A 13,828-nucleotide genomic window follows, 5' to 3' on the forward strand; every position below is an offset into this window, starting at 1 on the left:
CCATGGACTGACAAGTGTTTCCAATTCTACTTTACTCCACCGAGTCTCAGCAGACTGATTGGCTCTTACTGTGGTGTAGTGTGAATCAGCCACTGATTTCAAATTCTCCAAGGCAGTTATTTTCATTTACCACAATGAGTCGTTATGAAGGGGAAATAAAAAATTACCCACCCATTCCACAAATAAAAAATATGGAATCTCATCTACACTGGGTTTATATTTTCAGATCTCTGGCTTGGCAGGGGAGATAGATAGATAGACAGATAGATAGATAGATGCGGTGTGTGGGATGGATGGATCAATAGATGGATGGATAGATAGATAGGTAGATAGAGGGGGTCTATGGAGATTAGGGGTGTCTGGGTGGCTGACTGGACAGGTGTGCATGGGGATAGGCAGACAGATAGACCAGGGGTAGAGATGCCAACAGACAGAACATCAGTGGCACTGGTGCCCAGGCCTGGAGACAGACCGATCAATAAATAGGGTTTGGATCAGCTAGATGAGAAACTCGGGCTATCGATGGATGCAGATGGCCAGGAAGACAGACGCTGAGTTTGCTCACACTGCCCCGTCCCCCTGGGGGTGTGAGCGAGCGAGATGGGGGTGCCTGTCCACCCCTGGGGGAGTACGCATGCGGTGGTGTCCCCTATAGGGCTGCACAGACAGGGTCGGTGGCACTGATAGATCCCACCCCCTTTCAGCCAGGGGACAGGAGGGAAGATGGCACAGCCCTCCCTCCCCCACTAGCCCTTTCTAGACCTCCATGAGGATTAGCCCCATGAGTAGCAGCATAGTGGTCGTGCCGGTCCTCATAGCCCCGTCAGCCCCAGCATTCCTGGTCTCGGCTGGCACAAACTCTATGTTGGGAATGTGGCTGCGGATCCAGTCCTTGTAGGAGGTGAGGCGGCTGTAGACCCCGGGGCGGTTCCTGATGGCGCAGCCTTCACCCCAGCTGACGATCCCGGCCAGGAGCCATTCCTGCGACACCTTGCAGACCAATGGGCCACCAGAGTCCCCCTGCAGGGTAGAGGCAGAGACGGGGGTGTTGGAAGGGGCATGAGAGCGGCGCTGGGGATCGGGGCCGTGTATGCCTGTGTATAGGCAGCACTGCCTCCTGCTGGAGGGACTCGGGCTACATGGACCAATGGGCTAGATGGGCTGGTCCAGGGTAGCAGAGAAGGGGTGAGATACCAGGCTAGATGGGCCTGTGGATCTGATTTGGGGTGAGAAGCAAGATACCGGGCTAGATGAGCCCATGGGTCTAATCCAGGGAGGGCAACAGGACTGTCTGTCTGTGGCTGCGGGGCTCTCACCTTGCACGTATCTTTCATGCCCTCGGCATACCCGGCACAAATCATGTCATCCCGGATGGGCTTGTATGAGAACTTTCCCTCCATCACTGTGTTGTAGAGATTCCTGCAGGCCTCTGGTCTATAATGGGCACCTGAAGCTTCTGGAGGATCTGTGGAGCTGGCAGGTCCTCTGGGAAGGAGAGCCAGAGACAGTGGTGAGGGGCACAGACGGCTTTGAAGCAGAGCCATCGATTCCAGATTGTGTGTGTGTGTGTGTGTGTGGAATCAGAGAATTCTTCCCCCTTATCCAGAGCAATTGTCCGTGTGGGGTGACATCAGTCCCTGTGAGCACATCTGTGTACCTGTGACAGGCCTCGTTCAGTCACAGGGGATCTCTCTGAACTCAACAATGGGCTTTCATCAATTGGGCTGGCTTGAGTTGTTGTTCAACAGGTTTAAGTTTTCATCGATCGCGGTTTGTTTAACCATTTTTTATGTGTGTGTGGAGGGGTCAGTTTCAATGATCAGGCTCTGTTTTTACGGGTTTGGTTTTCGTCGACTGATTTTTGGTTGTTGGGTTTCGTTTATGGGCTATCGTTTCTTTTGTTGGGTTTTGTTTACCGGCTTTGCGGTTTGCCTGCATTGATTTTCCTTTCTCAGGTGGTGGGTTGCCTTTACTGCATTTCTGGTTTCATTGATCGGTTTTTGTGTTTTGCTTATCAAGTTAGCTTTGTTGGGGGTTTGAGTTTCATTTCTCACATTTCATTTAAGGGATTTTATCTCTCGGGTTTTGAGGTTCATTTATTAGGTGTTGTCAGGTTGCATGTTGCGTTTATCGGGTATTGTTTATAAGGTTTCGCATTTCCATTATTGGGTATTGTTTATAGATTTCCGTTATCAATATTATTTATCAGGTGTCACACTGCATTTATCAGGTATTCCTTATCAGCTTTTGTGTTGCCCTTATTGGATATTGTTCATTGAGTCTCACGTTTCCATTATTGGTATTGTTTGTTAGGTTTCATGTTACCATTATCAGTAGCCTTGGAAAGATTAGATTTTTATCAGTAAATGTTGGTAAACAACAGTTTCGTTACACACTCACACACAAATCAAGGAAAAAAATATTTCCATTGATCATAACAGAAATTTACAGATGGCCAATGTAAGAAAAATGCTGCTTTGGAACTTACAATAGTTTGATTTAAGAATATTTACTTTGTATATTTTGAGATGTGATTTTGGCAATTTGTGTTTTAGCTGTTATAAAGTTTTGACTTTTTGATATCTATATCCACAGTCATTAAATAATTATTGTCCAACTCACCTGTTGTCTGACAGGCTCCCATAATTTCCAACAATTTGAAAATTTAAACTGATAAAAATAAAAAAATGCTTACATCCCATAATTTTGTGAAACTGAGAAAATTTACATGGATAAAAATAGGAAAAAATGGTTAAAAACAAATATGGATATCTGTTGAAATAATAAGAAAATAAAAATCAAATTCTACCGATGATAGTTCTTAGGTATTGTTTATCGAATTTTGTTTTTCATTTATCAGTTTTCATGTTTCATATATTGGGCATTGTTTCTTGGTTTTGATGTTTTGTTTATCAGGTTTCATTTATTGGCTTTGCATTTTCATTTCTTTGTTCATTGTGTTTCATGTATTGTTGAGCATGTTCCATGTATTGTATTTCATTTGTGATTTATCTTGTTTCATTTGTAGTTTGCCATGTTTCGTTTATCTTGTTTCATTTATTGTTTATTGTATTTCACTTATTGTTGTTTGTTTCTCATTTATCACATTTCATTTATCATTAACTGGGTTTTGCTTATCGCGTTTCCTTTTATCACCTTCCATTTTTTTATCTTGTTTCATTTGTTGTTGATCAGGTATTATTTGATGAGTTTCTTTTATCATGTTTTATTTATCACTGATCAGGTTGTTTATTGTATTCCTTTTTTCATTTATCAGGTTTGTTTATCAGTTTCATTTATAGTGTTCTTTTTATTGTTTATCGCATTTTGTTTATCTGTTTTTTTTTTCATGCTCCTTTTATCATTTATCGGGATTTGTTTCTAGGTTTCATTGCTCATTTATTGGGTTTCGTGTTTCGTTGTTAGGATTTAAGTTTTGCACCTTGGGTTTTGTTTATCAATTTCATTTACCGTTCTATGCATTTTGTTTCTCGGGATCCCATTTTGTTTACTAATTTCCCGCTTTCCCCCTTTCAAATCCCCCACAAAGTTCTTCTTTGTAGACCATTTCCCATCATGAAGCATCTTGGGAAAATAAATTCTGAATTCCAATCCAGCTATATAACTAACCCTTCCTCTGCATCCCACCCACCCCTCGGGCCCACTGCTTTCCTAGTCTCTCTGCCTCAATGCTGTGTTCCCGGCTCGCAGAGAAACCTACCACCTTCCCGGATGTGGCCCCAGCCAGTCACCCAGCATCTCATGCCTGCTGGGAACTTGACAGAGGCAGCTGGGAGGCAGATGGGGAGGATATAATTGGTAAACTGAATAGACTTCTCCAGCTCCACCAAAGCTATGTCCCCACTGGAGGCTTCCCCTGAGTATTTCGGGTGGCTAATGATGCGTTTCACGCCCAAGGACAGCTTGTGAGGTTGACTGTTGGCCAACTTGTTGACTCCCAACAGCACCATGTAGTCGGAGGCATCCATACTCCTGAAGGCAGAGAGAGGAGTCAGAAAAGGGGGCTGGGATGGGGGGCTGCAGGTCGGGAGTGAGGGTGTTGTGATACTCACCGTTGGAAGCAATGAGCCGCTGTCACCACCCACTGGTTGGAGATGAGGGATCCCCCACACAGGTGTTTGTTGTAGCGGAGCAGACTCACCTGCCAGGGCCACTCACCCTCCATCGAATCCTCGCCCCCCACGTTCCGGTTCAGAGCTCTGGGGCGGCCACATACTGGGGAGATGGAGGAGGGGACCCTCAGCTGGGCTGGGGGGGATGCTAAAACCAGCAAGGCCCCGGAGAAAACAGCTGGCTATATCCAGGGCTCATCCCCACTCCACCCGCACTGGCCAGGTCTTGAACCAAGCACACGCTGGGTCCTAGATGGATTGATCCCCCCACAGTGGAATCAGACACAGCCCCACTCCGATTGGCTGCCGAGAGCCAGTTGCCCGGGTAAGCCCAGGTGTGTATTACCAGTGGGGAGGGAAGGAGCAGAAACTCACCTCTATTGGACCGGCTCATGTAGGAGCTGGGAACTGAAAGAGATCAGAGAGAAGCAAAGAGAGATCAGATCCATGGGCCCATCTAGTCCAGCATCCCTCCTTCTCCCTGCCAGTTGGGATCAGACCCTGGGCGTAATTTCTCCCCAGACTTGACACTGGTATCTCCTCTGCGTCATGAAGGTTGCAGTTCAATCTCTACGTTGGTCCTAGACCCTCTAATTGTGGAGGACATTTTTCTCCTTCCTCCAACTATTCTGCACTTCAGCTAGAACTGAGGGGAAAACTTTTGACCCCTGTCGTGTCCTGCGGCAGGGTGATACACAGGCCAATTCTGTTCTACATTACGCTCTACATTGCTGTCGGTCAGTCCCACCCATGCTCACACTGCCTCACTCTCTGATTTTAGCTGCCGTGCGGCATGTGAAATCGGTGCGCCTCTCTAGTGGAGGTTTGTACAATAAATTAGCCTCATGGTAGCCATGAGATCAGGGCCCCATCATGCCAGGCACTGCATGGACACACAGTAAGAGACCGTCCCCACCCCAAAGAACTTCCGGTCTGAATAAACCAGAGAGACAAAGGGTGGGAGGGGAAACTGAGGCACGGAGCAGCCTGAATTGTACGAGATCCCTAACCAGAAACCATTAAGAACAGAAAGAACATCTGCCTTCTTAAGGTCGGGCATGACACAACCATTGGCTAATGAGGGTGTGAAGCAAACTCCCCTATGCAGTGGGGTGACCCACAACTACCTCTGGCTGAGACATAAGCACCTTCCAGCAGGGATGACATGATCTTCAGACAGAAGACTGGAATAGAAGGGCCTGTGGGGCTGATTCGGGGTGGCAAGATACTGGACTAGATGTGCCCATGGGTCTGATCTACCATAGACCATCCCGTGGTGGCAGGACCAGCATTTCTCAATCAGGACCTAAGTTGAAGCAGAGGTTTCCTGCCCTGGATCCCTAGGGTCTGAATTTCCAAAGGAGCTAATTCTTCAGGTGGGGCGGCTCATGGGGGTGGCATGACAGCTGGAAAAGGCCGAGTCCCTGCATACCCAATTACCTCCTCCCCCCGGTCCTAAATGGGGATGAGTGGGGTGGCAGACCCCTTTGGGGGCCCCTTGGCTTTCCCAGCCCCACACACGTTCCCCTTGGATGGAGCTGACGCCCAGGCCCTGGGTTGGAGAGGCGACAGGCACACATCCACACGGTGATGAGTCACTGTCAGGGCCAGGAATACAGCACTGGAGTGCTGCTCCGATCACAAGACCCCACTCTGCTGCCAGAGCCTGGGAGAGAACCCGGGAGTCCTGGCACCCAGCCCCACCACAGCCCATTAGACACCCCCTTCCCCTCCTCCCGCATCCAGGAGTGCTGGCTCTCACCTCTGGAGAGTGATTCCGTGTGGTTGCAGCCACTCAAGAAGAAATCCTGCCTGCTGGCAGTCAGGCCTGTCAGTGCAGCCAGGAAGAGGAGCTGCAGCCCCTCCCAGCCCATCATCCATCCCCTCTGGGCGGCTCCTTGCCCTGCCCCCATACCACTCCTTAAGATACAAACAGACCCTCTCCCGTGAGGGAGCAGACGAGCAGCTGCAGGGTTCCCTGAGACTCGGGGTTCCTTTATAGCCAGCCCAGCAGGGCGGGGACCAAAGTGGCCTAACTAGTTCAGCTGTGGATCCCAAGCGTTGTTGTAACCTGTATGTGGTGGAATCCAGGAGTCCTGGCTGCTAGCACCACCTCACCCTGCTCTAACCCACGGATCCAGAGCCAGGGATAGAACCCAGCCCCCGCTGCTCTAAGCCACCAGACCCCACTCCCCTCCCAGAGCTGGACAGTGAAGGTTTGTTCTTGTTTAAACAATCATGCCACCTTCCCCTAAAGCAGCTGGGATACCAGACTAGATGGGCTCAAGGGTCTGATGTAGGGGGAAAAAATTCTCTGCATATTTGTTATTTTTAACCTGATTGTTTAAATCTCTCCTTGGTGGTTTTGAAGCTAAGGTCTTTGGTTCATTGATTGTAACATGTTTTGTAAAACACTGAACTCCACAGATGATCCATGCTACAGATGGTCCCGGTATTATTAATGATTTGTTATTGACCTATCATTATTGTAAATACTCTTAGTTAACTCAAACAACCAAAATACACGTAGGAGGGACACATTTTGGGTTAAATTTCAGCAGCTCTGTCTTTCCTTTATTACTCTCTGTATTGTGTCTCATCTTCAATGCCTAGTGATGGACTGTTACTCCCTGGAGCAAGACCCTGGACAACATCCTTTCATTCTGAAAAATCTTCTCTCTTGCTCTTCCAAGGAGACCTCCAGCTGCTATGAGAGAAGCATAGACTATGTTTAGTCTGCAGAAGAGAAGAGTGAGGGGGGATTTGATAGCAGCCTTTAACTACCTGAAGGGGGTTTCAGGGAGGATGGAGCTAGGCTGTTCTCAATAGTAGTAGATGACAGAACAAGGAGCAATGGTCTCAAGTTGCAGTGGGGGAGGTCTAGGTTGGGTATTAAGAAAAAGTTTTTCCCTAGGCGGGTGGTGAAGCACTGGAATGGGTTCCCAAGGGAGGTGGTGGGATCTCCATCCTTAGAGGTTTTTAAGGTGCGGCTTGACAAAGCCCTGGGTGGGATGATTTAGCTGGGGTTGGTCCTGCTTTGAGCAGGGGGTGGGACTAGACACCTCCTGAGGTCCCTTCCAACCCTCATCTTCTATGATTCTAAGAGGAGGGAGGGCTGGAAATAGTATGGTCCCATTTGATCTTTGAGTCTCAGTTTCCCCATGGCTCTGGCAGTGCCTGGATCGGGCCCAGCTCCTGTTGTCTCTCCACCCATTTGCCCACCCATGCTCGGCACTCCACCCTGACAATTAGCCGAGTTCCTCCTCCCGCCCACGCTGGTTTGTGGGCCTGCTCTGAGATGCCCTGGCTGTCTGAGGATGGCAACTCAAGCCTCCCCAGGGGAGTTCTGTGTCAGAGACAATGGTTTCTGGTGACCCACCACCACCACTCTGCCTGCAAATTTAATCTGTGTGTCCCAATCTATGTGCCCTTCACTCTGCCAGTCTAATCTGTCTCTCCTAATTCTGATATTTTTCTATCTTTGTCCCTCCTAATCCGAATGTTCTAATCCAAAACTCTCTCTTAATCTAATTTAATTTACTGTATAGTTTAATCTAATTTACTCTAATAAAATATATATTCTATTTTGAGCCTCTCCTAATCTAATGTAATGTAATCTAATCTAATCTATGAAAATCTAATCTATGAAAATCTAATCTAATCTAATCTATGAAAATCTAATCAATTATGATACTTACTTACTTATAATCTAATCTGACTCTTTCCTAACATAATCTGACCATTTGATAATCTAATCTACATTCTCCAAATCTAATCTCATCTGATTATCTCCTGGTATAATCTCTATCTATCCAACTATCACGCTGCTTTATTCACCTAGCCCCTGTCCTATTAGAATCTCTATCCAAATTGTCCATCTATTTCTCTTCTGATTTTATTTAATCTAATTTCTAACTAAAATAATCTTCCACTTGACACTTCTGTCTTAAACTCTGTCTCCTCTTTGGTCTCTCCTGATCTAATCTGTATCCTACCATTTCTACCGCCATGATCTAATTTTATCTATTCTAAACTACCCCAATTTAACCTCATCTCCTCTAATCTAGAATATTTATGTTCTAATCCAATCCAATTTAATCTATTAATCCATAATTTTACATAATCTAATGATATCTGTTGATACTAGTGTGACCCGTCCTTGCCTAGGGCAGCCACCTGAAAATGCCAAAGGCAGGGCAGGCTGTAAAAGGAGAGTAGATTCTCTCTGCATTGGTGGGTGGCACTGAAGTCAGGCTTCCCAACCAGCCACAAACTGTGCTTCTGATTCCCCACACTGGTTATGAAGAAGCCAAAATAAAAATACACACAGCCCCCTTTACTGCATTTAAGTTTCTGACTCCCAGTCAGCCACTAGGTCCAGTAAAGAGACCAGTTATTTAAAACGCTGTGCTCTTTACCAAAAAGGTTTCTCCTGACCCCAAAGGGTCAGCCACAGTACCAGATCAATATAAATTCGGATCTTACCTAAAATACCACGCTGCCAGCTAATCCTTTAGTAACTAAAACTAAAGGTTTATTATAAAAGAAAGAAACAAACCATAAGAGAAATGTTAAAGGATTAAAGCAATCAGACACATACAATTGATTTGAAAGTCCATCTGTATCAGGTTTCTAATAGAATTGTGGAGTTTGCAGGCTGGTATACATCCAATACCTGGATGGGTCTCAATCCTTTGTTTCACAGCTTAAGTTCAGTTCAGTTGTAGATGAGTTGATCCAAAGGTAGGTGAAGACTGACTGAAGACCGAAGACCTGAAGACAAAATGGATGTCGTGCAGCTGCCTTTTATGTCTTTTGGCCTTTGCCATTCTGCTTGTGGAAATTTACAGGAATAAGATGGAGTCCAAGGTCACATGAGTGACTAGTGACTCATCAGGTATATCCTTGGCTTCTCACCCTGGGCCATTGTACCTGCGAATTTCCTTAATGGCCCATTAAGCAGGCTAGTGCTGCAGCCATCCTGTCTGGGGTGTTGCCCAGACACAGCACAATTTAAAATATAGATATATCAACCATATCCATAACTTCCATTACACACATAACACATGAACATAAACATTATCATCTTACTCAGCACATTACAGCCTTTCTAACAGTACCTGACATGGCATATCGCACATGAATTATTATGATTTTGACATATTGATGTTAAATAATATAACAAATGCCCCCTCCCCCCCAATCCAGCCAGCATGACAACTAGCATCTCTGTACCTCATAAAATAATCTAAGATCTCTATTGATCTAGGGCCTGTTTTTAAAGTTAATTATTGTAATCTCCTGGGTCTGTAATCCACTGACTGCAATGATTTATTCCCAGCTGGGGGAGGGGAGTAGGGTAGGGTTTAGTGGGTTAGAGTGAGGTGTCTGGGAGACAGGACTCCGGGGTTCTATCCCCAGCTCTAGCAATGGAGCGGGGTCTGGTGGGTTGGAGCAGGGGGCTGGGAATCAGGACACCTGGGTTCTTTCACAGCCAGAGAGTGTCTCTTGCAATCCCAACCAGGTGCCTGTATTCCAGGCCACACCCTACCACTCACTCCCCATCTGACCCTGGCAAGGCAGCCTTCTCCCAGTGCCTTAGTTTCCCCATGAGGCTCCATTCGTGGGGTGTAGTGAGTCTGGCTGGGTTCCTGTCTCTCCCACACCTTTTGGGTGTCAAGCGACATGCTTCAATCCATAAAAGTCTCACTTCCAGGTCAGCTCTGTTCAAACGTTGTAGAAACTGTTGGAAAAGCAACTCAGTTCCACCACTTTGAATTTCATGATGTCAACAGATTTTAAAATACACAGGCAGTCCCGAGAGGGCTTCTACTGAGGACCCTGAGGGGTTCAGGAATAATCCTGGCTCTGGGAGGGGCCTGGGATCCTCTGGGTCCCGCAGGACCTGCTGCCACAATAGCCACTGCCAACCATCCGTATATTTATGGACAGTCAGTAAAAAAATGTACAATTTTAACACTGCCCATAAGCCCATAAATAAATGAAAAAGTCAGTGAAATTGGGTAGAAATAAAATATTGTATTGATTGTCGTCTTTCAGAATCACTTCTTGTATCATAAAATGACACTGACCATGACTTTGTTAATTTCCTGTTTTCTATTATTGTGGATGCCCAAAGAACCTGATTGATTAATTAACTGCAGCTAAAACAATTGCGTAATTGCGAATTCCTGTGTACAGAATATCATGAGTGAGTACCCACTATTGTGACATTATTGTATGGTTTATGGTATTTTTAGTGACATCAGTAAAAAGTTTACCGTGTCAGTAAAGAAAATCAAATTCAGATTTTCATGTCAGCAAAAACTAAAATGCAAGGTTGGCAACCCTGCAATAGCAGAAGTGGGTAAAATGTACTTTGCTGCAGGCCAGATTGGGTAGGCAAAAAAAACAGACTGTGGGGATTTGCGGGGAAAGTCTCTTGTCAGTTTGTCATGAATAGAATTTCAGTAGTGTAAAGCAAGTTTTTCTTTGCTTTGCTTTTTAAAAATAAGTTTTCTTTTTTAAAATAAAGGTTTTAATACTTAGCGATGGAAAGAGATTTGAAATCTATTATAACAGGAGTTAAAGTATTTTTTACATGATTTAAGAAAGATTTGTTTTAGTTTTTTAGTAGTAAAATTGTGTCTGAATGCTGTTTATAAGCATAATATATTAATCAACTTTTTTTTTTTTTTTAGCAGCATGGGGGAATCTGTCTCTGTCGTGGGACTTGCAGGATCGAAGGTTTTTGCGAGTGGAAGTAGGACAAAAATGCAAGGAACAATGTGGGAACGGGTGGAGTGCGTATTGTGGGGCAGGACCCAAGCGGGATTAAAAAAATAATCTTGTGCAGGACTCTAGGTTCTGGTGGGAGGTTTAGGAGCCAGGACTCCTGGGTTCTATACACAGTTTAGGAAGGAGAGTGTGATCCAGTGGGTTGGAGGGGGGTGCGGTGGGAATGGGAGACAGGAATACAAACTTTGCTGATTTAACAGTGAAATTTGGCAGCTGACTAGAACCCAAGAGTCCTGACTCCCAGCACTTACCACCCCCACCGTAACCTTATTAAAGCCTCAGATGAAGGGAAACACACAATTTGTCTCTAAGGTGCTTCCACTTAGTTTCTGTTGCTGATTTTTTTATTACTGATGTTTTATGTCTGTGCCTTTGGGCAGGCATGCAGGTTTAGACACACATGTGTATAACTCCATAAATGCATTTTGATAGCCTTAATTGTGTGGGACAAAAGCCATTTAAGGTTAGGGAGTGAACCCAGAAGTCCTAGCCAGAATCCAGATTGGAATGTAGAGGCGGCCGCTTGTCAGTGCCAGGCAAGCCATCCCTATGCAATGTTTCTGTGAAGCTCTGATCCAGCTGTCCCACACTAGAGGCAACTGCATCTTATCTCCAGTGACCACCCCTGTGTGGTGTTATGTGAGGCTGTTCCCCAGCTGCTCTGTCCCAGAAGCAGCTGCACCTCAGTGCCAGGGGAGCCATACCTATGCAGCATTATATGTGGCTGTTCCTCAGCTGCTCCACCCCAGAGACAGATGCATCTCAGCACCAGGGGAGCCCTGCCTGTGCGGGCTCATAAAGGGACAGATTCAGCCTCAGCCCCTACCCTACCAGTGTTGGGGACTGGTCCCCAGCCCAGCTCACAAGGGGAGGGGTTCGTGGAGGACACTAAGGTTCAAGGGAGTGCATCCAGCTCTGCGCACGATGGTGGCCACTTGCTCCCATTGCTGTGCCTTGGCTGCCCCCGTGAGGCTCAGGAGCTGCAGTGCAATGGCTGGGGATAGCTCTGGCTCTGGGGGACAGAGAAAATCAACCTTAATGCCAGTCCCCACTGCCAGGAGCGCTAACTGTCCAGATCTCTCTCCCTCCCTCCCAGAGCCAGAATAGAATCTAGGAGTCCTGGCTCCCAGTCCCCCCTGCTCTAACCACTAGACTCCACTTCCCTCCCAGAGCTGGGGGTAGTTCTGTCTCCCTTTCACACCCTGCAGCTGGTACCTCAGGAGTCCCGTCAGTCAGAGCGTCTGTGTGGCACCCATTGGTGTGGTCGCTAAGCAGTCCTCTAATGAATGTGAATATGGTTTATTATATTAATCCCCAGGAGAATTTTAAGGCTGTGTTGGATGAGTCAGCCAGGGCGGCCGGGATTGGAGGGGTTGAGTCACTGGGGTAGAAACAGGGTTGGACATTTTTAATATACCTTATTTTTCATTGTTGCTATTCATTATTTATTATTACTTTTCTTTCTGGTTGAAACGCATCACCTGTGACCCTGATCTCGACACTGAGTCTGCTGGGGTGAGGGTATGAATGGACTGGCTGAGGTCAAGCAGTCACAGCAAGTGGTTAGAGATGGGAGCCAGGACTCCTGGGTTCTCTTCCCAGCTCTGGGAGGGGAGTGGGGTCTAGTGGATAGAGCAGGGGCAGCTGGGAGCCAGAACTCCTGGGTTTGCTGTAGGCCAGCAGGGGGCAGTGCTGCTCACACTGCTTTAAACCCATCAACAGTCAGAGAAGGAAAAAGCGCATCTGTTCATAACTCCCAGAGTCCAATTGTACAACCATCGTCGCCCTTTGTGCCTCAGCTCGCTCCCCGCTCGGTGTCTGGCTGGTGCCAGTCTGCCCCCGTTACACCACCCTCCCAGTGGTGTTATCTGGGCACAGAGTCCTGTCAGCACTCAACTTCCCTCTAATTATTCCTCTGACGGTGCCGTGAGCTGGCCAGACCAGTCAGCCCTCTGGCAGGAAGCTGTCACAAAGCTGACATGCCTGGGAGGTGAAATCAGGAAGGGCCTTGCCACAGGCCGGCTGGATGGATTCCCCACCCCTCCAGCCATCTGGAACCAGGACTCAGGCCCTACTCGGGTACCCGGCCTCTATGAACTCCCCTGCAGCAGCTTATGTGAATCATCCATCCAAAGCTCACCTCAGCGGGTGATTCCTGGTGGATAACAAGGGGACCTGACCCTTTCTCTCCAGTAGGGGTGCTGTGAGGACTGGGGATTGGGATACCCCTTTGGAGGGCACCAGCTCCAATCTGGCCCCAAGGCAGGGGACTGCCTCACTCGGGGGGTAGGGAATGGGACCTGGAGCCAATCGAGAGCCAGCGCGAGGGGATTGGCTGTCTCAGGAGGGTGGAGAATGGGACACGAGTCCACGTACACCCACATCCAGCAATACAATTACTATTTAACTTTGTATTCATGTTTTTGCTGCTGCTAGTTGGTTTGTGTTTCCATTGCAATGTCATTGATTTTTTTTAACATCGAATGATCCTTATTTGTTCACTTATTTCTGTTTTATTTATCCTTTTCCCATGTGGCGGGCTACCTTTTTTATCTTGTTTATAATTTCTTATTATACTTTATACACTTTATAATAAATAGTTTATTTATTATAAAGTTTTATAATATTATTATAAAAGTTTCTAACTTTATATAGTTTATAATAATAATAGTTTATACTATAAACTATAGTACAGTCCAGCTCATTGTTATGTGTTACATATGTAGATTGTATTCCTTTTCATTCATTATTAATTGGTATAATGTAGTATTATAACTTTAACACAGATACACTTGATGATAAATTATAACCCCCATCCCCGTTCTTTGTTGTGTTTTACTTATTTGTTGTGTTTCCCTTTGTGCATTATTTATTTTTTAATAATTTATTATTATATC

At 46.3% G+C, this 13,828-nt stretch overlaps 1 protein-coding gene across 1 annotated transcript in view; it reads right to left on the reverse strand.

Moving 5' to 3' along the window:
* Positions 1 to 518: 518 nt before the first annotated feature.
* LOC137144803 (transmembrane protease serine 9-like) overlaps positions 519 to 13,828 on the reverse strand; it is a 30,388-nt gene continuing 17,078 nt past the window's right edge. The window contains 6 exon segments of the mRNA XM_067535290.1: positions 519 to 1,020; positions 1,317 to 1,432; positions 1,435 to 1,485; positions 3,722 to 3,993; positions 4,074 to 4,236; positions 4,509 to 4,541. Coding sequence (XP_067391391.1) covers positions 757 to 1,020; positions 1,317 to 1,432; positions 1,435 to 1,485; positions 3,722 to 3,993; positions 4,074 to 4,236; positions 4,509 to 4,541 — 899 coding nt within the window. The 3' untranslated portion in view covers positions 519 to 756.

Source organism: Emydura macquarii, unplaced genomic scaffold (genome assembly GCF_026122565.2).
Source record: "Emydura macquarii macquarii isolate MOO-44397 ecotype Brisbane River unplaced genomic scaffold, CSIRO-AGI_Emac_v2 contig_3485, whole genome shotgun sequence".
NCBI classification, from domain to species: domain Eukaryota; kingdom Metazoa; phylum Chordata; order Testudines; family Chelidae; genus Emydura; species Emydura macquarii.